Source organism: Stegodyphus dumicola, chromosome 10 (genome assembly GCF_044657685.1).
Source record: "Stegodyphus dumicola isolate Sdum_Otavi_A_Nest chromosome 10, ASM4465768v1".
NCBI lineage: Eukaryota > Metazoa > Arthropoda > Arachnida > Araneae > Eresidae > Stegodyphus > Stegodyphus dumicola.
Genome location: NC_140777.1, coordinates 43,496,716 through 43,523,484, shown reverse-complemented (window position 1 = coordinate 43,523,484; position 26,769 = coordinate 43,496,716). Strand labels below are relative to the sequence as shown.

At 31.2% G+C, this 26,769-nt stretch overlaps 1 protein-coding gene across 1 annotated transcript in view; it reads right to left on the bottom strand.

Moving 5' to 3' along the window:
• LOC118200683 (igLON family member 5-like) overlaps positions 1-26,769 on the bottom strand; it is a 324,052-nt gene that overhangs the window by 53,390 nt on the left and 243,893 nt on the right. Inside the window, exon 4 of the mRNA XM_085826055.1 lies at positions 3,846-3,980. Within this exon, the coding sequence (XP_085682181.1) occupies positions 3,846-3,980 (135 nt within the window). The remainder of the gene's footprint in view (positions 1-3,845; positions 3,981-26,769) is intronic.

The following is a 26,769-nucleotide window of genomic DNA, read 5'->3' as shown; positions in this document are numbered from 1 at the left end:
CTACCGCAGGCATATTACATATTAAGAAATCCGATAAATATTTACAATTATATATATATATATATATATATATATGTGTGTGTGTGTGTGTGTGTGTGAGACATAATAAAAGCAAGGAAAAGACGGAGCAGTTTTGATGCGTACGTAGATCCATATTGAAAAGGAAGAAATCTAATTGCGGCGTATGCTAATATGTTGACTTGGTAATATCTAAGAAATTTGGCAGTCGAGGCAGTTTTAATTCCATTTTTATTTACAACTGACTTTAGTGGCAACAGTTCGCTTGGCACTCTAGTCGTACCTGTTCAAGAACAGTTACATTATTAATATTATTGCGATAACAAGCAAGACAACGAAAGTACGTCCAAGCAGAGCAGAGAGAGAAGCTAAGTGCGTAGTTATGGAAGATGGAAGCACACAAAGAGAAAAGTTTTGGTTTGAGTTTAAAGTTTCAGTTCCCAATTATTACGTCATCAGCGCTACACAGGTTAAGCAAAGTCGAATGATCTAGAGATGACGCAATCCAGAATAGTTATTACGATTTTTAGAACGGAGAGGGAGAAATAAAGAATTTATCATTTAAAGATTATGTTAATTTGATTAACAGTTAAATTTTGAGTTAAAATCTTTTCCTGTCAAATTCTTAACTTATTACTTCCGCTCATAACGTAGTTTTAGAATGAGGTCTGAATACATAATGAGAAAAAGCGGTACTTGACCGCTCAGTTCTACTTGCTGAGTTAGAGAGAATCGGAGTTTCTGATTAGCGCGCGTTCACCTTTTGGGATACTGTCTCTCAAAGCTGTTATTACGCTCGGCCGTACTCAGGCCCTTGATAGCTTCGCAGTCAATTAGAGTTAAGGGGCTAACTCGGTTAGAATCTTGATAGCTATATCTCTTTAGTTTAAATTAGTTTTAGTTTACTTCTTAGTCTCTTAAGTTCAAGCCCAAGTGTCGGCTTTTATTGTACACTCCAAGACGGAGTTCTGTTAAATATTATTTGAATAATAAAGGGTTATTTCTCCTTTCATCTTGTTGTTTCTTGTCACACGAACTCAAGCGGTTATTGGCTTAACAGTCCTTAAGATTCTTCACGTTCAACAATAATTTAGCATTTACAAAGTGAGGAACACTACAACCATTAGTTTAAATTATACTTTTGATTCACATATTTTTTATCTTACATATCCCCCCCCCCCACTTTCAAAGAGAAAAAGGCTTGGCGACAGAAAAGCCTTTTTAGAGAAAAACATTACAGAATTAGCGAAACAAGGGAAATGCAATAGTGGAAAAATCATAAATATTGATATAAATAATTTTTAAGCTGAAAAATCTTGTAATATCATATTTATCAATAAATTCAAATTTAAATTTCAAAATCTTCAAGTTCATTTTTCTGTGAAAACATTGAAAGGAAAATCCTAAATTTTCAAAGAATACATGAAAGAGTTCATAGTTCTTTAAAATCTTTCCTTGAATACCATAATCATAATATTTGGCAATCCATATCTTGAAAGTCTTACATAATTCTATAACAAAATTTTTTCTTTCTTCTTATTGTAGGGTAAAATTCATTTCTAGTTTCAAAAATTCTAAAAAATTTAACTTGATCACACAAGTTATTTGTATTAGATTTTAATTTTGTATTTTTACAAAACAGTTTGATACAATATACAATGCCAAAAACCAGTAACCTTTTATTAGGCAACGGAGGGTTTTGATATTTTGTACTGAAGCACCCCCCCAACCATCAGCAACTTAGTCATGCTAATTTGTTAGAGAGGACATGCCAAACATATAATCCAAGGTGTTATTGTCTTATTGAATCATATTATTAAAGATTTATATTGAATTATTTTCTTAAGGTATTATAGCATAATATTTTCATTAAATTTTTATATTCCTTTAAAATATATCTATGTATTGTTAATTACCTACGATGAGAAGAATGAATTCACTCTCATCTCCCGGCCTCTCATTTTGAGAGGGGGGAGATATAAAATATACAAAATACGATGGCTTTGCTCTAAGCGAATAGGCAACATCTAATTAACTTTCCGAAATTTCAGGATCTTCTCCCTAGACCAGTGCTTTCGATAACATTCTGGCAGGTTATGTAACCGTTACTAAAAATACAGAGTTCGCGCCATTTGACCGATTTCTCCTTCTTTTTACTGCTATAAAACCTATAAATCCTTTCTTGCCGCTCTTCCCATCTGTCTTCCTTTGTTTGAACAATATGACGCAGAGTAAATTTAAACCTATTTAGTTTAAATTATAATATATCCTCTCCTTTCTTCATTTGGACCAATATCTATTACAAAGGCAGAGAGTTCCAGTGTCTTTTTTTTTAATAATTCCTTTAGATTATTATAGATTAAAGGCTCTTTATCTTCTTCACTATCACTACTTTCAGCCACCAGAGCGAACGGTAGAAACGATGAATACTGGTAATTCCGACCTGGGTTCGAATGTATACAAGCCAGCTTACCTTGAATTCCTCCACAAAGGCATGCATTCCCTAAGGCAGGTAGCCTTAGTGTGCTTTGAATAATTAAAAGAACAAACAATCGCTATTTTACAGTCTGCTAGGGCCATCAAATCATCCAATTCGTGATTTGCTTTTTCATGATCATCATTCTCGATTACGTTTTTTATTTCTCCTTTTTCCATATCTGAAAATTCTCCATCCTGTACTACTTTTTCAATGTCTACGATTTCCATAGCTTCGTTTTAAGTGGATGGAAATTCTTTAAAATTACTGACTAATTCTGATGATTTCTTCCACTTCTGATGATGCAAGCAAGCATTCAATGTTGATGAATTCAGCAGTCCCCTTGCGTGTTTAATCATTTCCATGCAGTGAATTATATTGAATTGCTTTGAAAATTTCATTAGTGTGTCGTATTTTCCTTCATCTAATGCTTTATTTGCAGAGATGTAAATATCCTGATGTAATAGGTTTTCTATATTTTTAAGATTCCTTGATCATTTGGATGGATTTAGAAAATGACGGTCGGTGGAGAGAATAAACCCCTGTATATTTGGATGCAGTGTTATGGGGGCTTCAGCACCGTGTCCTGAAGCATCACTGAGAACTAGAAGATATTTAAAGCTCGAGCTCTAAGCTATCCTATGTTTTTTAACGACTGAATGTTCAAACCAGTCATTAGAGAGGACTATCCCAACTTGGCCAGCTCTCTTAAGATAACGCGTGAATGCAAAACCAGTTCCACAAGCCCGCATTCGACAAGGTTTACTGCAATTTATAATTCAGTTATATATTAAATCAGTACATTATAAGATATTTCTCTCTCCTTCTTAGCATGCCTTCGTGGTGTAATGGCCAGCACACTCGACACGTATTCTACAGGTTCGAGGTTCAAGTTATGGCGAGAGCACTGCTTAATTTTCTCATCTCCTGTATTAAAAATACCTAATGTCTCTACAGTGGCGCCTGAACTAGAAAAAAGTGATGTATGATGATTCTCCACCACTGGGATGTGGCAATTGGTTCCTCTAATTTTCAGTCGCCCTTTAAAGGTGGAGTATATAAGGTATTTCTCCCACCTTCTTATCATGCCTTCGTGATGTAATAGTCAGCACTCTCGGCGGGAAGTCGAGAGGTCTGAGGTTCGAGTCCCGGCGAGGACATTGCTCATTTTTCACGACTTTTGCTTCAAAAATACCTAATGTCTCTACAACTTAATAAAAATCATTCTTAAAGAAACAGAATTTTTCTTCCATCAAGATTATCCAGGAATAATCAGTCTGCTAAGCGTGAAAGTTCAGAATTTCAAATTTCAATTTTACGAATTTTAATAAAGTTCATTAAAACAACTTACCTTCCAGAACAAGGGTCCCATTCACATACCATGATACGATAGGCGACGGATCTGAGCGAACATTACATATAAGCATGAAGTCGTTTCCAGCTTTCCCGTACTGATGTTCAGGTGTGCCCCAGAAAGATATTGATACTGGAATTTGAAATAATGTTTCGTTACTTACAATAATATTTTACATTATAAATTTATAATAAATTTACAATATTTACAGAGACAGATCTAAAAGCTGTTGAAAATCAAGTGATCATTTTATTAAATATTGAACTCTCCGATCTCTTCATCCCAGTTAGGAAACCAGGACTTTTACTCTAGTTAAGCTCCTGTTTGTGGCTCTGGAGGATAACCAAGACCAAGGGCCAGAAAGGCTGAACAGGTGACATTATGTAAATATTTGTGTTTGAGATACAGGGCAAAGCTAAATTGTTAAGGAAATACACTGGAACCCCTCGTTGCTACAAATGAACTTAAAAAATATGTCATAAAAATAAATAATGTCATAAACTTAAAAATTGTACTTCAAAAATTACAGAATTATTTACATGAAATTCATACAAACGTGTGCTTTACCAGATATTATAAGAGCATTTATACAGAATATATGCAGATATCAAAATGAGAAAAATTCATGATATATTTGCATAATACTTACAAGATCAAGGTTTATACAAAGTAAAAACTATTATAATAATTGTATCCTCTATCGCTAGATGGCATCTCTATCGCTAGATGGCATAGCTATCGCAAGTGCTAACAATGAGAACACACTCTATATATTATCTAAGTGTGATATGTCTTCTGCATTAGAGCTCTGTTAGTAGTGCAAAGTGGAACAGTTGTTTTACTGAAGGTAAGAATTTTTATTTTTGAGCAGTATGTTGTTGTATTTTCTGTTGAATAACATCTGAAACTACCGTTCAATGAATAATGCAACACTAAGTACATAATAATATGCAGAATAATGCGATGTAGCAAACAGTACACAATTTCTTGAGCTCTTGGAAGTCGATGAACATGAGCATAGACTTCAACAAGCTGATGTCATGTGTCACACATTCACTGAAACCATTCAGCTGTTGCACCACTCATCAGCTATTGTATTATTTTAAAAGGCATGCGGCCTCTGCGGTTCACTCGATTTGCCTCCCGCACATTTTTATGTGTAGAGATAACTTATAAGTATACTAAAATAACCTACAAGCACTGGAGGACTTAAAGAGGAACATCACAACTGCGGAGCAACATGCAGGTTACAGGTCTTTTCCATAGTACGTGTTTGCCTTCTGGCTACTTCGTTCTTGAAGCTACTACGCTCGGCCGTATGTACGTACCTGTTGATAATCGCCGGCTAGGTTAATTTAAGGGCCAATTACGTAAGGTATTTGTGTCTAGCTTCGGCTAAAATCTATTTAGTTTAGAATTAGATTAGTTTCTTATTTTCTTACCCTGATTTAAAAGCCCAAGTGTAGGCATTCCTGTAAGCCCGAGAAGGGGGCCATCTGTTATTATTTCTTTGAGTGAATAAAAGAGCACTTTAACCCTTCTCGAGACTTTGTAGTAACTACTGGAATTCAGCGATAATTCGATACTTAGTTCACTAGGTTCCACGACATTATGTTATAGAAACATACTGAGGAACAATACATAGTAATAAAATAATAGTTGATTTCTCACGCATCTATCATCAAAAATACCAATAACTGCACAGTTACATCCAAGATCTTCCACTAAGTTTAGGAGTATGCATTCGTATTTGTATTTAAGTTTATAGGATTGCACAAAGAAGTACGACATTAATACGTGGTATATTCGTGAGCTTAGGTTATTAAGTTCGGAAGCTTAAGTTATTGACATTAATACGTGGTATATTCGTAAGCATAAAAAAATGCCACTGCAATTAATTAAGAACTGGCTTTATTCACGAGAAATGCGATATATGTAAGTCCATTATATCACTTCCTGTCAGGCATAAGAAGGTACACCTTGATATAGTCATAGGTCTGTAATGTGTCTCATGTTCGATCTTACAGTAAGCGCAAAAATTATAGACCATTGACATTAATACAAGTAGTGTTGGTTCGTTGTTTATTTGTTGAAAGGTGTAACACATTCAAAGGTACCTGATGTCGCGAAATAAGGCTTCTGCTGAATGCTGTCGAAAGCTACAAAATGAACGTATTGAGATCTACTTCAGAGTCCTTAAGATTACCGGGGAACATATTGACTTCCCATGGCGCCACAAAATGAAATGTCTGAGTTTCAAATCGTCAGAAGACAAACAGAATATCACAGAGAATAAGTTACCCGAAATCAACAGGAAAGGTGTAAGACCTATCTATGTTATTCCACATAAACTAAATTAGATTCTACAATGAACCTGGCGAATTCTCGCACAAGCGTAAATAAATTACCAGCACAAAAAAGGGCGGAAAATAATCATTTATTAATTCAAACTAATTTAACAGAAAGGCACGAACTTCGTGAGTTACAAAAACACCGTTCACTTGCGGTGTTAACTAAACGTAGACTAGAATACAAGTCAAATCTGAAAATAAATAGAGGAAGTTCACACTTCAATTTACGCCTAAGAGGGGGACTCACAAAACTCTAACCGGCGTGATACTAAACTGATAAGTCCAAGAGGCTTATTAGTGTGACCGCGAAATAACAACGAAATGTGTGTTTGGCTAGCGAAACACGCTCTGAATAAACTGATGTAATCACACGTTTAAATAGTACTTTACTTAACTTTAAATTTACATCCTGGCAAGAGAATGTGAGGGGAAGTTGAGAAGTTTAGAAAAGGAAAACTGAAAATAAATTTCTTATGCAAAATAAGGAAAACCCTACAAAGAATTTTGAAATCGCGTATCTCCTGAAAAAAATGGTATATCAAAACCATTCCAGTGACATTTTGTTTCTTCTAGTCTGAAGAATACCCCATGTAACATTGTCACACTCCTTCAGACACCCTATACAAATAAATTTCAACAGCGGTAATTATATTCTCTAATTGCTAATAGTGTCTTCGAAATCTAAAAATGTAATTTTTAAAATTTCATGCTAAGTAAGTAATGCATGCTAAGTAAGTAATGCAAGTATTTTTAAAATTCATGCAACTATTTATAAATACATAAAATTCTGCTAGAACTTCGGAAAAAAACTGAGGAAATGTATTCTTCTATTTATTACATTATTTGAACTACAAAATAGCACTGGAGAATTTTTGTTATTCTGAAATTCAAATAGTATAAACTAATTATGAAGAAGTGATATTAAAACATAAAATCTTCAGACTGTAGTTCCGGATTTTGTTTTAATAGAAATGAAATTATTTCTATCCGTATATTTGAAATAAAGGAAAATATTACGTGAAATAATAATAATTTTTTTAATGAAATTTGCATCAGCATTAAAATTCTGTATTAAAGAAAATTATATTTAACATGATATGAAAAGTATTTCCGATAAAATTGAAATTTAAAAGGGTATGTTTTTAAGCTTCAACGGTTGAGCTTAAAAACATACCCTTGAGTTAATAAAAAATTAAAATCATTATATAAATTAAATTTAGACTTCTTTAGTTTTCACATTAGAAGATGATATCAAATATATCTTTATCATTCGACTTCAGAATATTAATAACGTTTAACTAAATATAGTTTATTCAGAATTCTAAAATTCAGCAATAACGTTAGTAATATTTAACTTATTATATAACATATGTGAAATTTCTAGTTGATACATGATCAAAATCTCGCACATTAAAATGAAGAAATATTTGTAATAAGTAACATTAATTTAATTTAAGTAAATTTATTTAAATATAATCTGTTCTGAAAAGAATTGTAATTTAGAAAATAAATAAATAAACAAAAACGTTTTCGTGATAAAGATTTTGATAGCTGTGCTTCGCAAAAAAATGGTTTAGTAACAAAAATATTCTTTTATCTTGTACACATACAATCTTTTACTTTCAGAAAATAAAACTGTCAAAAAGATTCTGATATTCAATAAAATTTCCGTTATTTTTCATTACTAAATTCCAAAATTTTATTTAAATTTCCCATTATAATTCTGTTTTAAATATTGGAATTTTGAATGTTCATTCTGATACATGCATAAACCACCTATACAACTGAAAAGCATTTACTATTGTTTTAAGCACTTAAGATAAAAAGTACTTTATAAGCGAACCTTTTGATATTGCATGTTGCAGATAACGTTTAATTTACACTCTGCTCACCTCTATGAATTTTGTTTCATTTCTCACTACCAAAACTTATTATATTTTATTTTATTACTATGGCTTGTAAAAATTCTAACTGTCAGAGGCGGATTACTGCCAACTAAATAATTTTAATTCTGTACTGTGTCTTGTAACAAGATACGGAAAAGTAAATAATTTAAATTTTCACGAAGTATGGCGAACCAAAAGGGATATACTTGGCAATTTTTATGACAAAATAATGCTGTCAGTTAAAAAAAAAGTTACTTTATAACGCTGGAGTATTTTAATTTCATTCTGAATGATTTATGGTGTTCATGTACATACTTTTAACTCTGAATAGCTTTCTGATTTCCCGTTTTTAAAATTTTATGTCAGATTATCAAAAAGGCAGAAAATTACTCTTCGAAATCTTTATCTTCCTGTTTGACGCGGAGCTAAAATATTAAGTGAGTCTAAGTGATTTTGTATAACAACGTAAATAACAGTGATGGTCTACAATCTATGAAAGCGCTTTTCTATTGACTTGCGGCTTTACTTTAATGACATTACGCAAATGCACTTCGAAGCGATCACGGAGCCTTTCCTAATGAGATATCTATATCATTGATTCCCATCCCATGTTAACGAAGATATCTGGAAGTTGTCAATCCCGTTTTAAGTCTAAATTCCTGTATAAAAGGCACAGAATACAAACAAATTTTCCTGCGTCGACAATTAGCTCAATTAGCAGTCCTGGAATCAACTAATGCACAAAAAGTCAAAAACTATTATATTGTGCTATGGACATTTCCAGTCCTGGGATCTAGTTATGGGTTATAAAAAAGGAAAAAAAAACCCTCTTTTTAATATTTTTATCTTGTCTCTAATGACTATCGTATAAATTTCATATAGTATATTAAGTTGATGAATGTTTCTGATAAATCTAAAATTTATATAAAAATTTGTAAAATTTATTTTTCCCGCTTTAATATGAAATATTAACATCATATAATTTAAAAAAAACATATTTCATAAAAGAGTTAGAATTTATTTTTGTTTATTATATAGAGTTATTCACACATTAATCAACATATTTTAAATTTATATAAAACACTAGAATTCTTCAATTAAACAATAATGCTTATTTTCGTTTTTGTAATATGTTACTGTTGAAATATGGTAACTCCCTGTAAAAATATTTAAAATTCTATTCATTTATTTAAATAAGGATTACAGTAAAGTAGATGCTGTAATCCTTATTTTAAATAAATAAGCTGTAGCTATTTTTCAGTACCTGCCACTGAAAATAGCTATCTCTACTTAACTAAAATAATTTATTTAAAGTTATTGGACATTAAATATTTTAACAGTTTAGCAATTAGTTTTACCAATTAATTTTACAACTAGTTTTAACAGCTACTTTTGCATCTACATTTCCAATGATCTTGAAAGTAAAAATAAATATAATTTCTAACAATTATTAAAAAGTTTTCAGCTGAAAGTTTAGATCTAGATACAGCATGCCGGAAACATTTTTGAAGTGAAGATCAGTGACGGCAGTGAACATTTTTGAAACATTCTGTTTAACAATGACCGATATATATATAAGGATTTACATTCGCAATATACAACCATCCCTGTTATCTAAAAGTGACAAAATGATACAGAATTATCAAACTACCTCGCTAGAGGAAGGGCTTTTTCTCAGTGGAAAGTGTCAAATTTCTACAGAATCCGTCAGTTATCACGTTCATTATCATTTCAGCAAATGAGATGCAAATACATTAAACGCTGTAGGTGAATATTTATTAGTGCAAGAAATTATACTTATTTTTTGTTTCCTCTTTATTAATTCGTTGCGAAAGAAAAATAACTGGCTTACGTTCAACGATTTCACTTTAGCAGAATTAATAAGAAATTAAGAGAATTAAATTCTGTTAAAAAAGTTAAGGAGTGTATGCAAACACGTTCGCATTAAAGAGTATAATAAATAACTGTAATTGAAACTAAACGAAATAAAACATTTTCATATGCTAGTAACTGCTTTACTTATTATGTTTCCTCAATCATTCTTGTGTAAGTCTCGGATGCATGCCTGAATGGGACTAGCGTATTTAAATAACCATATTGAAGCATTATTTATTATAAATGAATTATTTCGAGTTAAAAGTTTTGAGTTATTGCTCACCGTGTATTCATTATTCATCTTTATCTAATTATATCAAATCTGCAGATCTGTGGGTGGGGAGTTGAAGATAATATCCGTAATTAAATAACACTTCCACACGTCTCCCACACCACAAAACATTTAATGACTAATAAAAGAAAAGTTACAGATTTGAATTAAGTAAGTGTCGTTGCGCCTTCTCGCGCTTATTAGATACAAATATAGTTTCTGCATCACTTTTAAGTATTTTTAAGTTGCTGCTTGGCGCCTACTCGCGCTCGCTATCATATACAGTTTTCCACCTTCGCGTGGAATCAACATCTGTCTATATGTCATCTTCCTCTTTCACCTCGCTTTCGCTGCTGAAGCATAGGTGATGCCCTCTGGTGGCTGTGTAGAACTAACGGATACTACATATACGAAGTACCAATAGGTATAAGCCTTATCCTTATTCATGTTTTTATATCTGCTTTCGTAGTGTTATATCCTCAAAATACTACAGAAACTTGAAATTTGTCACCAAAAAATGGTGCAACTGTTTTAGGATAGCTTAAATTAGAGACCAAAATATGCCAACAGAAAAACATTACATTTTGCACACAAATGAACCATGTTTAAATAATTAAAGTACTCTAGTAAATAACTGTGTAAATCTATAAATACAAATTAAACATACTAAATTTATTAAACTACACTTTTAATTATATTATTAACTAATACAATAGATCTAAAATGCTTTTAATAGTTGACATACTATTAATAATTACTAATTATAGTTATGATCTTATTAAACTGACTGTTATTATACATCACAAATGCAAAGAATTCAATGAAATTAATCATTTTCCTATAAGCTGCCTCTCCGAATTTCCCAGAGAAAAGATCACAATTCCAACCGTACGAACATATTGGTAATGGTTCAGATGTTTGTAACTTTGATTAAAAAAACTTTTATTTTGATTTTCTCCAGTTATACTTTTTTAAATACAAATCAAATTTGTTAAGCATGCATGACTTTTCAATATTCTTGGAAAATTCTAGCCTAAATTATATATTAAATCTGCGAATTTAATTTCCAGCAATAAGTAATTTTAATTATTTACTATTTATTTTATTACTTACGATTTATATAATATATGCTAAAATATAAAGAAATTCACCAAATATGTGCTTCTAAGTAAAGATTTGTGTGGAGACTAAAATGTGGTAGTACAGTAACTTAAAGATGCTAAAAGAGGCAGTTAAAATAAGGTATAATCAAAGGGTATAACAGATTAATTTGTCTGAGTAGTGAAACGAATTATTTAAACAAATAAATTTCTCTTGCAATAGCATACGATATTTAATCTGAAATTCAATAATATAACATACTTGGCATGTAAAAACGCTATTACGCTCTTATACGAGGTTAGGTTAGGTTACTTAATTGCGGCAAAGTCTCGAGATCTATCTGCCTAAGGGGAGGGATGCTTTCGTGGAGGACTTTCTAAGGGAAACTGGCTCGTATACACGTTACGTATGGGAAAAACCAGCCCGTTTGCGGGATTCGAACCTCGGATCGAACTACCAGTGTTCAGCGACTCTACCGCTCTTCCGCTGGTAAGCCCGTTCTTATACGAAGGAAAGTACGAAGTTTCTTATAAGAAATATTGTTATCACGAAACATTTCGGGTACCATATTTCAAAAGGAATATCAGTTTTGATCGTTCTAGAATCCAGTTAGACGATTGTTTTGCATGACGTCTGTACATACGGACAGAAAAAAGGAATATTTTTCCCAAAACTGGTTGTAAAATGGCTTTAAAATCAAATCAAAAGAGACTTTTTTGTGATATCTGTACTTACGAACGTGCATGGGCATGCATGTATGTATGAATTAGTTTCGCATAACTCAGAAACGATTAGCCGTAAAACGTTGACATTTTATATTAGGACTTCCCTTTTTAATCGCAGTTGGCAGAACCAAACGTTTATATATATATACACGCTATATATATATATACCTACACGCTTAACTGGCCTTTATTTTCGCAATCGTTGATCGCAGTCACATAATTCCAATTATAGAAGTGTTTTAAAGGAAGAAAATATTGATCGTTTGGCACGACGAAACTAAAAAAAAAAAAAAATATTTTTCGACAAATTTTGACGATCTATCTTCTAATGCGATCTTCCGTTTCCTATTATTATATTTCAGAAAGTTTTATACTGGATGATGCAAAAATAAATTTATAAGAAGTTTGACTCACGTACGAAAAAAATTTAACTGCCATATTAAATTTCAAAATTTATAAATTTTGATATCATCTTCAAGTTGCCTTAAGAACTAGGTAAATTATGTTAAAATAATTTGAAGATATAAGTTTCATAAGTAAAATGCATATAATTTAATAGACTGTACAAAGAAGTTATGAGGTGTCCACATCAGTTTTTTTATCACTTTTAAATTAATAGAAGTTTTGTACTTTTGAAACTATATTAATTAAATGATCACAAAATCTTAAAAACTTCTCTATTTAATAATAATTCTGTGTTAAATTTTTGGTTTCTAATCACGACATGAGTATATTTTCGATTACATTATTTTGAATTAACCAGTTGCAGTTCTCCTCAGAGCAAATACAAGCTGGTTTCTCTTAGAATTTTAACATATAATGCGTCTAGCTATTTACACGGCTTGACTTAAAAATTTATGGATTAAAAAAAAAAAAAAATATTTTTCTCAAGTTTTAAAAAAGAGCAAAATTTCTTGGCTTTCTTTATCCAATTATTAGATTTATACGTTACATTTTTAAACTCCTAGATATAATTATTATTATGTTTAAGGAGCTTGTTCAAGGATAAAACTGAGAACTGCGTCTGACATGAAAGTTAATATATGTAAATATATATAAAATTCTTAAAATTCATTTCTATTAAATTTAAATATTATTATTTAAAACAGTCATTTGCGTTTGAGTAACATTGATCTATTATTTAAAATAGTTATTTATTGAGGTTGATTTATATTTCTTAGTACATCTTAAGAATAACAGCTTAAAAAACATTAAATACTTTCTTCATCAGAAACTAAAATTTCCCTGTATCGCTAATGTTTTAGTCACTGTGCTCAACACCACTCAATTTAATACATTATTTTTTAATTTTTCTTGGCTTTCTGTCTTCTTACATTTTATGCTCTGCTTTATAATTCAGTGTTTAGTCCTTTTTAGTCTTCTTTAAGTATTTTAAGAATTCAGCACCTAATTGCGTAGTATGAAATGTAAAAAATTGGCAAATTTCACGCAAGTGCATTCCACGCAATAAAGTAAATAACATATTGTTTTTCAAACGAAATGTGTATTAAAAAGCGCCTATAACAATATTTACTTTTATTCTACAATGCAAATGTTTTTTTTAAATAAAATAAAAATTAAGAAGATGCTGTTTTGAAAATTGCAAAATAAAGCCTTTCATATTTCATAGAACTAACAAGTTGCTGCAATTTTTGTTTTTCCTGTATGTTTAAATTGCATACTGACGATCTTAAATATTCATTTTTCAAACATTACTTTCTGTTGTCAATATTATTTTTCTCTTTTCCACTTGACAGCATTTCTAGACTTCTGTTCTGGAAATGAAGGATGTTTTGGACAAGGTATGTAGAATTAAATTACGTCAACATCGAAAACTTGTATATTTGTGATTACTTTTACATTCAAAATATGTTCTTATTGGAAAATGCTTTCTGGTGACTTTTCAATAACACTAAAAGGAGTATAAATAGAAATCATCTAGAATTTTACACTTATTGGATGAAATTGAAAATCTATTTGTTAAATTTTAATTTTAAATTCGTTTCCTTCTCTTTATATTTTGAATAAACGCTTTATTATTACTAAAGCATTTATTATTTTATAACTAATTTATTATTTTATGTTTATATATTATAAATTATTTTATAATTTATTTATTATTTTATGTTTATATATTATAAATTATTTTATAATTTATTTATTATTTTATTATCTAAAGCATTATCGCTACCGAACTTTCTCATGACGACCACCTCCACAGAGCAGAATCACCTGAATCTATCCGTGTTGTACACAGAGAGGTTTCTTTGCATTCTCTCTAATGAACGTCATAATTTTCAAGTCTAAACTTAGTCTAAAAATTATTAAATGGAATCTCCTTAAATAAAAATATTTATATGCGTGAGACTGAAAGAATATTTTTGTGAAATATTTATTAATATTAAACTAATTATCAACTAATTATTAATTAATTTATTATTAAACTAATTATCAACGAATGTGTAACTGAAATTACTACGATGATTCCGATGACTAAAAGAAGGCTAATTATAAAATACTAGCAAAAATTAATCTGAATATGTAAAAGAATTTTATATTAATATATGGAAGCAACTGTTGATTCTTTTAAAAGGCAGGAAATTTTGTGTGCACTGTAATTTTCTCATACCTATAGTTCTAATAGAGGCAAAAGGATTTTATTATATAACTTAGTGAAGAGGTCGATAAATTTGGTTATAAACTGACGAGCTCCGAGCCGAGAGATAATAGAAAAATAGATCTCATATTTTCTGCATTCCTGTGTTTTGCAGTTATTTCATGAGAGGTAAATCAATTCAACTCGGTGCTGAGTTCAGATTTAATTTAGGGAATAGTTGTATCTAATATATACTAAAAGTATATACTGAAAGATATACTATCAGTATATAATAAAAGGTTTGTTCTTCCCTGACATCACTGACTCATATTCTGCTCGAAAGCAACTTTTCTCTAATTTTTATACATCTGATACGTAAAAAAAAAAGTTTACTACTTTAAAACGTTTTCAAATTTAATAATTTGAACCTTTCCGTTAAGTATCTGAGCAAATGGTGGAGAAAATATATTAAAATAGACTCACATAAAAAATATAAATAGACTCACAGTCTAATATGAATTCATAAACTATACATAGCATATTATATTAATGGTAAAACTCTTTAAGTGAATTTCATCGAGACTGAAGAGAAATAATATCCTTTCTGGTGCCTTGATATAAAATCAAAAAATATTGTCTTTCAATAAATATGAAAATGCAATTCCTTTTCAAATTCTAAGAATATACGCTCTCTTTAAAACGGTATAACGCTCTGAGTTCCCTGAAAACACGTAAATCTCATACACAATAATTCCTAAACTCTAGAGCTAGCCACAAACTCTCTTTATTGATATGCAAATACAAAAATTATCAAAGCACCACGTACGGATAACCCGCACACGTGTAAAAATTCACTCATACCTTCGAATAAAATGATAATAAATCAAATCATAATTTTACATACTAAGTAATTCCACAACTAAGTTGCAATGAGTTACCGGTTCATTTTAGATCTATATTTTCCCTAAATGCCGCCAGATGGTACAGTGGTTAGGGGAGTCTATTGCGATATCGAAAGGCCGGTGTTCGAATTCTAGAGAAGGCTTGGCTCTAACTTACCGTCCCTTCATAGGAGGTAACGGTGGCCAAACTATTAGGTGCTTCCACATTTTAGTGGCCACCACTTCCGGGCTTAGCACTGGCCAAGCGTAAGTCGGCTAATTGCACGTGAAAAGGATTTTTTTCCTTAAATATTACATAGGAATGTGATAGACATAAAAATAAACTTAAATTTACAATTAAAACACATTTATTAATCCTTTTGTTAAGCATAAGCTCAGATAGCTGCGATGACTGGATCTAGGTTTCTACAAGAATTTTCTGTTAAATATAATAACATTTCAAATTTTTAAAGACATACGTTTCTTTGGGATTTTAAACATGTTTATACTTTTAAGTATCTTAAACTACTTATTTATAACCAATACAACCGGTACATTTAACTCATTGTATCACTAAAATCCCTCATTTTAAAACATTCCAATATTTATAAATTTAGACAATTTAAACATAGAAATTTTTTATCTCCTCATTAAAATATAAGGCTATTTCTCCCGCATTCTTAGCATACTTTCATAGTGTAGTGGTCATCACGCTGAGCACGTATTCCAGAGATCCGTGGTTCGATTCCCGGCGAAAGCGTTGCCCATTTTTCACATCCCCTGCTTCAAACTAACCTTCTGTCTCTATAAACATTTAAAATTACTTACGCACTCTCAATTTTTAATGCTAACTACAACATTTGGAATTCCTTTCGTACAATCAATTTCACGTAAAGTAAAAACTACCCTCACTTAATATAACATATTATGGTATCAAAGTTTAAACGAAAAAAACTCATGGTGAGAAGAATACCAGTCCATTATTTTCTACAGAGCCGTAGCCCAAGTAAGACCATTCAAATTCTTATCCTAAAAACTTTAGCTAGAATCAGCACTACATAAATTTTGAAGTACTCACAGCGATCTCAGGATGCTTTGATATTCTAACATACCCGCACTATAATTGTTCGAGATCCGTTGAAAATGTTCCAGGTTCATTCATAAGAATACGATAAACTTGAAATACCACTTGAAAGATATACTTGAAATACCACTTGAAGTCAATACCACTTGAAAGAAATAACCGTCCAGCTAATCCGGCGAGGGACTTTTCTATCAGTTATAAATTAATCTCTTGTCTACTGGAATCTTTTTCCAAACTCTCTCCAATCAATGAGAAAAGGGTAATAACTCACAACCCTTTTTTCTAAGAAAATGTGTAAACCCTCCAAATGACCTCTCTTCTACGCAAAATTTCAAAGAATGTTTTCAACCTTATCTCACGAACGGAACACGTACACAGTGTTGAAACTGAAAGGGAAATATGTAGGTTTCCGCCCAAACACAGATGAGGCAATCTGTGAAAAATGTCCCCCCGCTATCAGCTATGCTACACCTTTCACCAACCCTCCAAGAACTGTAACGCTTTCATAAAAAAACTTTGTTTAAGGGGAGTTGGAACCCCAAAATCTTCAAAACATTGTGATTTCGGATTTTTGCATTTTCAAATTCTCTACACTTTTATCTTTCTAAAAATACCATTCTTTAATCTCTATAAAAATTAGAACTGTAAAAAAATCTAGTTTTAATTTGTCATCTACTGCTTCGATCAATGATGATTTTTACATAAAAAAGCGTTTTTCTCCAAACGTGATTTTTTTATACTCGATGTACCTTTTCTCAGGAACTACTGCTCACAGGTACCTAAATTCTTTACGGCTTATTTATTAGGTTCCCTAATATTTACTGAAACGAGCTTTTTGTAATAAACTTAGAAAAAAAAATTAATTTTTTTATGTGAGAAAAGTGCTAAATTTTACTATGCCTAACAAAATATCCTGTAGTTTACTCTAAAATTAAATATGTTTCAAAAGCTCATTTTCCTATAATCAGATAGGTATACCTTAATTACAGAAAAAACTTCAAGCTTGTATCTACAGCAGATTTTGAGAAAAGGTACATCGAAAATGGCCAATTTAACATTGTCGTATAGGGGTTTCTGATACCCCTTAAATGTATTAAATTCATTATGAACTAGTACGCAAAGCTTTCCTTATTAAATTCATTATGAACTAGTACACAAAGCTTTCCTTATTAAATTCATCATGCGGTATGAATTAGTACACAACAAGTAAAGGGAAGTCACTGAACTTGAATACTTGGACGAGCCTAACTTTGTTTTATCTTTATTCCTTACAACTCTGGCAAACTTCTAACAGATCATGGGTATCAGAAACCAGAATTGCACAAGAATTGCTTAAAATGAATATTAATCATGAAGTTTTATTACGTAATAAATTGTTTCCAAGATAATAAAGTTCCTCTAGCGGCCGATGAGTTCAGACTGCTGAATAATGGTAATACGTCAAATTTGATTTCAGGTGTAAGAGCTGCTGCATGCTAGCATTTATGATTTTTCCCATGTATTAATCTGAATACGAGACTGTTTTTCTTAACATGTCATCCACGAAGGATATCCTTCTTAAGCAGATAGGCCTCGAGAACTTTTCCACCTTCTTATAACTATAACCATACAAAAGTGCAATAAAAGAGCGAAAAGATGGGAATGATTTCCGAGAGTTCAGGAAACAGTTCGAGAAAAAGTACTGTTAATAGAAGGAAGACCGAATCTGAATACTGAACAAGAATATATAGAGAGATTGAGCTTCTTATTTCTTATACTATAATCCAAAATAGTAGTAACAGCCTATCTGCTTTTAAATAAGTACACTAAATCGAAGTCGGGGAGAAATCAAACAAACCATGTCGCTTTTTAATAACATCTTGATTTAGTTTGGTTTAAATTTGCTGTTTTCACTACGGTAATAAATTCAAAGATATGAATAATTTTAAGACATTTTGTGACCGCTAATTATATGCACAACACTCGGGTTCTAAATTGTATTTTATATTATGATACCTCCAATTATCTTTCATCGATGCAAAATTCTAAATATTTTTTTAAATTATGATATAAATGAAAATGTTTATTTATTGCTAACAAAATAATGATATTTATTCATTACACGGCAGAGAATTGTTATTATATATATTATTATGTTTTATTCATTTAGTTACATTTGCGAAATTTAATGTGTTTTATATTGAAAATATACGGAGATAAGTCCCATTCACCTTTAAGTTTATTTATATTTAAACATTGTTAGTTTCATGGATTCCGTGCAAATATGTGACACTAAAATGAAAGAAATAACTACTGCCTGAACGTTTAAATCTTGCTCTAGAAGTCGCTATTATTTTTATTTTGTATCGGGAACAAGATACTCAATCTGAAAATAAAAGGCGACTCATTTTTCAAGAGGTTTTCCGGATTTTTTTATTCCTTAAAAAGAGTCTCAAACCTTTTTTTTTCTTTGGGGTTCATTCCTTTTCGTACTTCGACTTTAAATCAAATAAGTTTCATTCGACACTTTCACCTTCATGTCACGAACCATTTCTCCCCGGTAAAAATAAATGAGGAAAGTTATTTTATCGCTACACAAGTGACATTCGATTCAGTGAATTTCGTCAGGAGAAATTGTATTTTGTAGCATTTCTACCACCATTAGAGTTTATCGTCTTGTTAGTGCATGCATGCCGGCGAATGTGAAGTGATTTAGAAGAGAGTGAATTGTAAATAAAATAAAAGTAGAAAACTATGATAGTTTTGGTCGGTGTAAGGCAAATAATTCTTGTCACTCGTTTTATTAAAGGAAAAAAATATTTAAAAGAAAACAATGAAATAAAAGAAACATTACTTTAAAATATTTCTAGCTTTATATATAAACTTTATGGAAACATACATTTACAGCATCGTTATTTCTGTTGTAGTTCACACGAAACAATATGAAAATAGTTTATAAAATACAGTATTTCATATTATTAGAGGATAAACTAAAAATGATATTATTATGAATTTTGGTATCATGTATGTATAATAAAAAATAAATTACAGTATTTATCATTATTATAATTTATTAATTATATTATGCTAGTAGTTTAAATATTATGCATTATGAACTAGATAAATAAATCGCAAATAAGAAAATTATAAGCCGTTCGAATGTGACGAAATGTAAAATTAGATGATTAAATTATACAAGTTTGGATAAAATGCTTTAACTCTTTGTAATGGCCACTGTGGGTCTATTTTTATAATGGGGCTGAGTGGGGTATACATTTCATATACATCTGATAGCACAAACCAGGTGCATCCTAGAATTGATTAACAAGGCAGTACCTTTTTGCCTAGTTAATCCCCGACAAGTATATATAGTTAATGTGACCAGAAGGACATAAAGTCAGTGTGATATATCAGTCTTATGCGTTTGTTTTCTTACAGTGTGGCATCAACTGGCTAGGAAATGAAACTTTATGATTCCAACGGTATGAAGTTACAACACTCAAGGCAAATGAATTTAGGGCAATTCTGTGAGGAATGTTTCCAGGATTCTTCATTTTACATTGTGGTAATATTGCACGGCCGTCTTATTGACTAGATCTGTTCTCTTGTAATTATCTTATTATTATATTATAAATATCTTAAAAGTGAAGTTTTTGAAGCTTAGCCGAAGATAATTAGAGAACTGGAAAATTCTATTCGTTATAAAATTATAGGAGTGATAATTCATGCCCTACAGAGCACCCATGTCGGTTTTAAGAAAATATAGTTCGTCAGACCAAGCATTTGAATGGCATTATTTTTAAAACGAAGTGGAGGAAAAGTGGAAAACATTGCTCTGCGTGATGGTAAAATCCCCTTATTATTTGTGTTTCAAATAACCGCACACTGTATATAAGTGATTGCCGCACACTGTATATAAGTGATTGCCGCACACTGTATATAAGTGATTGCCGCACACTGTATATAAGTGATTGCCGCACACTGTATATAAGTGATGATGATGTTCATATCTATCGAAGAAGAAATTGTAACGATTAAGCATTGTACCTCACTTTTAACTGACCGATTTTGTTTTATTAGAACCGTTTATTATGTTTCAGGAATGATGACGATTAGAAAAATTTGAATCGGAAGTTGTATAAAAATGGGCTATGTGACAAACGTCAAATTTTACAGGAGCAACAAAACACTATTTCATTTCTCACGAGAATGCCTGAAGACGTTAAAAAAGCGCTGATTTACATGGATCGTAGTTATGTCGATCTCATAATTGTTTTTGTTAACTTATGACATTGTTGTGCGAAATGAGATAATTTTTTGTTGCTCCTGTAAAATCAGACTTTTTTCACAAATTCACTTTTTACATCTTCTGATTCAATTATTAATACTACCGGAGCTTAAAGCTTGTAAGTCAAATACGCTGCATCCTCTACTCAAAAATACATTATTTTATGAGGTTTTAGGTGAATATTTCTTAATAGAAATTAAGAAAACCATTAGACTTAAACCACTGGAAGTTACCACGTTGTCTAGAAAGACGTTATTCCCTTAAAATGTTTTATGATTTTTATACTCTGCTGTCTATTAACAGGAAATTTTTCAGTCTTAGCAATTTTCGCAATTCTAAGAAGTAGCCCTAAATTTGAAACTCTTTTTTTTGTTTTATGAATTTATTCTTTTCCACTCGTAGCTTGTAATATTATTTTTTTTTTGGTTTATTTCAATCAGTTGCAAAGTAAAAATTCCTTTTCCTTACTCTCCATGAGGTAGTGAATTTGATTTTAATTTCACATATTTCTTTTTGTTTCCAATTTCTGCTTATTTCATTGATTTAAATTTTTTATTTATTCTTCTTATATCTCTTTACTACTTGCACACATTAAATAAATTGCATTATGCAAAAACGTACTGAAATACATGCAAGGAAAATAAAATTAAAGCAAGCCAAATACCATACGCCCATTGCTCTTCATTTACTCTTTTTCGTTCTTTGATAAATGTAATCCCACTTCTAACGAGATCATTTGATAATTATTCTCATTCTCATTTCAGCTTTCATTTAAGCAAATACGTTTTCATGCGATACATTCCCTCACTTAAAACTTGCATTGCTGCTACGTTAAGCATAATTCGAAGCTTGCTAGTTAAAAAGAAAACATTTTTAAATTTTTTATCCTCAGAGTTTTATTCATTTATTTTTTTTTCAAGCACAATTTTGACTTTTGATACACATCATTTGTTTTACACTTAAGGTATATTTATACACATTAATTACTCTACGCCTTTCGATAATTTATTTCTGTTCTGAAAGATCGCAACGTTTGGAATTTTTCTGAAACTTAATTTTGTAGGTTTGCATGCGTAACAATTTTAATTTAACTTTTGAGTACTGAAATATTCCACATGCTTTAAATTAAATAACACCTATAGTCGCCAGAACTCTACCATTTCTTTTGTATCGTATTATTAGAAATTGTAAATACGTCACAGTTTTATATGAATGAAACCTTATCTTTTCTCATACAATAATTAATGTATGCACAAATTTCAATGTTTCTAAACATAACATATTCTAATGCAATAAGTAAGTATGCATTCAAACTCTCCAATATATAAATTAAAAATCACGTTATCAAATAAAAAGCTTATGCATAACTTAAATTAGTTTTGCATAACTTAAATTAGTTTTGCATAACTTAAATTAGTTTGAACTGGACTTTCAGATAGGCATCAGTATAATCTGAACAATGGCACTAAAATGTCTTATGTAGCATTTATAAAAAAATTAATACAATGCTCAAATTATAACCCTCTAATAATTCCGTCTTTTAGAAATACCTTGAAGAAAAATATTTAATTTTCTGTCAGTTACTTAATTATGTAGATATTTATGTCTTCACATGTGATACTGTTCTACTGGATTTCCTATTATTAACTTATAATATTAATAACTTATACGTATACCTCTCTCTTTCACCCAAGATTTAAATAAGATAAAACAAGCAAATTTCTTAGTTGTCAGTTTTAATATTTTACCTCTCTTCTTCCATCTTGTCTATCGAGTTTTATAGATATAAGTTTTTTCAAAAAGTACAAATTCATTTATTATTTATTGTTACCGATATTTTAAATTGCATTTATACTACATTTGCAACCCATCGTATTTATCTTTTATATTTGTTAATTTACGTATCTCTTGATCATTGTTTCAGCCTGATGCTTGCCGGTATTCCAGAGGTCCGTGGTTCGATTCCCGGCGAAGGCGGTTGCATATTTTTCATCTTTTCTGCTTTCAATTAACCTAATGACTCTACAATATAACTGAATTATCAGTGTAGCACTTTAATAATCATTGTCTCATATCTACATCTCACATTTAGAATAATATTTAACAAACTTATGCCTTCTCTTCTTCACATTGAGTATATTACAACACTAATTTCAATCTGTTTGTTACTAAGCTACAATAAAAGCTACCTTACATGAGAGCTACATTACTTAATAAAATATGTTAGTTACTGTAATACAGTGTTTATTCATTTTGTGTTATTAATTACGAAAATAAGTGCAAACTTCCTCGTGTACCATAAGTTACGCCACAAGGCTTACGGTTGTAATATTAACTTCAGGTATAGTGGATTAATAAAACGTTTATTAGAATAGAAAACTAAACATTCACACTATAGCTATCAACATGTCAACCACTGAAGTCCAGAGCTTACGTTGGCAAACTGCCAAACAGCATATTTACATTAGGAACAATATCGAACAAAAACTTATAAAAGAAAAAAAATCATATAAATCATTGTATTTTCGCGTATTCGAAGGTATAAAAAGTAACAAAACCCCTCCTTAATGATTAAGCCTTAATAAGAAGATGCACATGCAAAACAATAAATTAATACATAAAATTAAATTACACTTTTAACACAGTCCAAGGTTTTGCCTAAAAATGTTTAGTTTGTTTGTCTCTAATGGCTTTGTTAAAATGTCTGCAATTATCTTTTCAGTGGGCAGATGTAGGAGTTCACAAATTTTATCTTAAGATGATCTTTCACAAAATGATATTTAGTTGTCTATATGTTTAGTTTTCCCACTCCTCTGTCCCAAATTAACATTTTGATACCACATTGATTAGCCTCATTAAAAATGCAAAGAAATTCGGTTTCACGTAAATCATATAAAAGCCGTTTAAATCAATCTGCCTCCTTTCCTGCTTCGGCGAGAGCTATAAAAAATTCTTCTTCAGTCGATGACAAAGTCACACATGGTTGTTTTCTGTAGTTGCGAATAAAAACACTGCCTTGAATACGTAAAGAAATATCTGTAATTAAATTCCCTGTCGAAAGGATCATTTTCCCAATCTGCATCCACATATCAAAATTGTTAGCTGTTTTCCTTTTCATTTATTTTCCCTAGACGCAGTTTAAGATCTTTGATAGATTTCAAATATCTGAAGAGACTTTTGACCTCGGTTCAGTCGGCTTCGATATTTTCCTGACTAATTTAAAGAGCAGATCCTGTGTCTCGTCTGGTATTGACTTCTAGGTACAGATTCTGGTGCATTTTTATATTCCTCAACTTTACTGTAAGCTTCTGAATCCTTATTTTGGTTATAATACCCTGGAGCAACAGGAAACGCAGAAGAATCATTCATATGATACTGTAGCTGTGAATATTTATCTATTTAACTAATAGTTAAATTTAAGTACTTTCTGTCACTCTCTTTTCAACCCACACTTTCGCACACACATGGCAGAATGTAAATGAGGTAGCGAGTGTTTATTCAGATTGAGGGAGAGAGAAGTGCTGTTTAAGCGAAGGTTTCGCAAATTAAATTTAGAACGTGTTCTGCCTACATAAGACCACTTTGTTACCGAGACTTAATAGCGATTTGATTCTGTGATGTTGAGTGCTTCTAGCCATTAGGCTTGTCCTGCCGGTTTTTCTACAAACCAGAGCCTTTCCTACGCGTTATTTTATTCTGTGAGCCGTTAGGCTAATCTTACGACATTTGGTTTAAGTTTCAACGTTACGTATATAAGTTAAGCCTGAGGTGTTTGCTTGTGTGAACCCAAGTTGGGTCATTGTTACTTCCTTGTGTTCAAATAAAAGGGTTTTATACACCCTTCTTCTGACTTTTGTTTTTGTAGTCATAAGAATTGAAGATAATTAATTATTCGATAGACCTTTTAAAGTTAATATGCTTCCTAAGACTTAATACACGAATTTTGCTTTCTAAATTTTCAAGTAAATTTTGCATTCTTGTTGCAACGGCCATATCATCTACATGTACAGTAAAGAAAACAAATGCTTCTTTATCTTATCTTGCACATAAATAAAGTTCATTTTGACTTCGTTGTTGTTGCTGTTGTCTTGTCCGTATTACATGGAACAATGGTTGTCAGAGCCTACTCCAAAGAAAGGTTGGACTTCTATTTTCCACCCCAATTCTGGGGGAGAGCACTCGAAGGGGGATCGCCCCATAGTTAGAGTGCCGCACCGACACTATACATTTACAAGCATCCACATCTTCTACGGGATTCGAACCCGGGCCCTTCGGTACCGTAGTAGACTTCCGTAACCAGTATACCGTATGGGCGACATTTTGACTTGGAATCTTTACCTAAGATAAGTTCATTGTCTTTTATTCCATTCATTTGCCCTTACGTAAGTCCATATATGTTATTTACAAGCTTACAAACTTGCTCGTCTTCCTCAAACCAGGGAGGAGGCTTCATGTACACATCATGGAATATTCTCCATTTAAGTTTGCTAACTGAATATTATAATTTTACACTGGCATGTTTCGTTTCTTGCTATGGTACAAACTGTTCTTTTGCTATGGTAAGAAGTAAGTAGTTGACTTGGCTATGACAGGAAATACTTCATCATAATTATGCTCATATTTCTACTTAGTATCCTTGAGTTACCAGTCTAGGTCTATAACGAGTATCATTTTCTTCGCTATCTGTTTTGATCTTGTATATCTGTTTTGTCTATATCGGTTTTAACCTCAGGATCATTATTCAAATCCAAGCGTTATTCATCTTTAAAGCATTGATCTCATCTTGCATAGCTTTTTTTCAGTTTTTCTTTATTGCCACCCGAATTTCTTGATATGACGTTGGGCCTTTAACTGTACTGTGAATAAATTAATGTTATATCTGTCAGGCGGTACATCTTTGTTTTTTCTAGAAGATCGTCTCAGTCCTGCATTTTCAGAAATATCCTCTTTTCCTGAATTATCTTAAAAAAAGTAGTTACATCTTTATTCTTAATATGTATTTCCTCGTTTCGATGATTATTTTGTTATTTCACCAAGCAATTTCCTGTTTCCTGACTAAACACCGTATATCTATTAGCTAACGTTATTCGCTCAGGAATGGAATTACTATCGAAATTGCTAAACAAGCTTTTATCATTGCACTCCGGATTCTATACACCAGTAGCAGTGTAAATTATTCACAAGTGTAAAGCATTGATGATTAAAAGATTGTTTCGGTTTCATTAATGCCACTTGAATTCATAGATTTCATTGACTTGTTGCTTTTGATTATGCTTAAGCTTCCATTTTGCATATTTAATACAATCAAACTTTAAATGTCCTAATTTTTTGCAAAATACGATACGATTTTTTATATTGTCAGCTACTACTATTATCATTTCAATTTCCCCGAATAAGGCTTCATAATAGATGTCTCTAATTTAAATACTGATTTCAAGTCTCAGAAAAGAGTTTCAGAATTGGCTATACAATTGACTTCATATCAGTAAATATCCATAACTCATATAAAGGGAGTACAGAATGGAATTCGAAATGGAAAGCACACTTGGTTTCGGTGACATATATCGAAGACTCCATAAAACAAAGTCCATATGTATGCACAGATGGCTTTCGTAATCTTTGGGAATATCCATAGCAAGTACAACAAATGTATTAAAAGGAACAAATGTATTTGTATTAAAAGGATGATACATTTCGCTCACTCTTAGATCGAGTGGTAAAATACGAGTGTAAAAATCGAATGAAAAAACACTTATTAGAGCAAACACACTTCAGACCCATTATCGAGATTTTGTTAAAGTCTCTAAAAAAAACTTTTATTCCTTAAAGCCAACTTCAATCAACGGAGAACTTGTACCATTTTTAAGAGAATAATCGAATATTC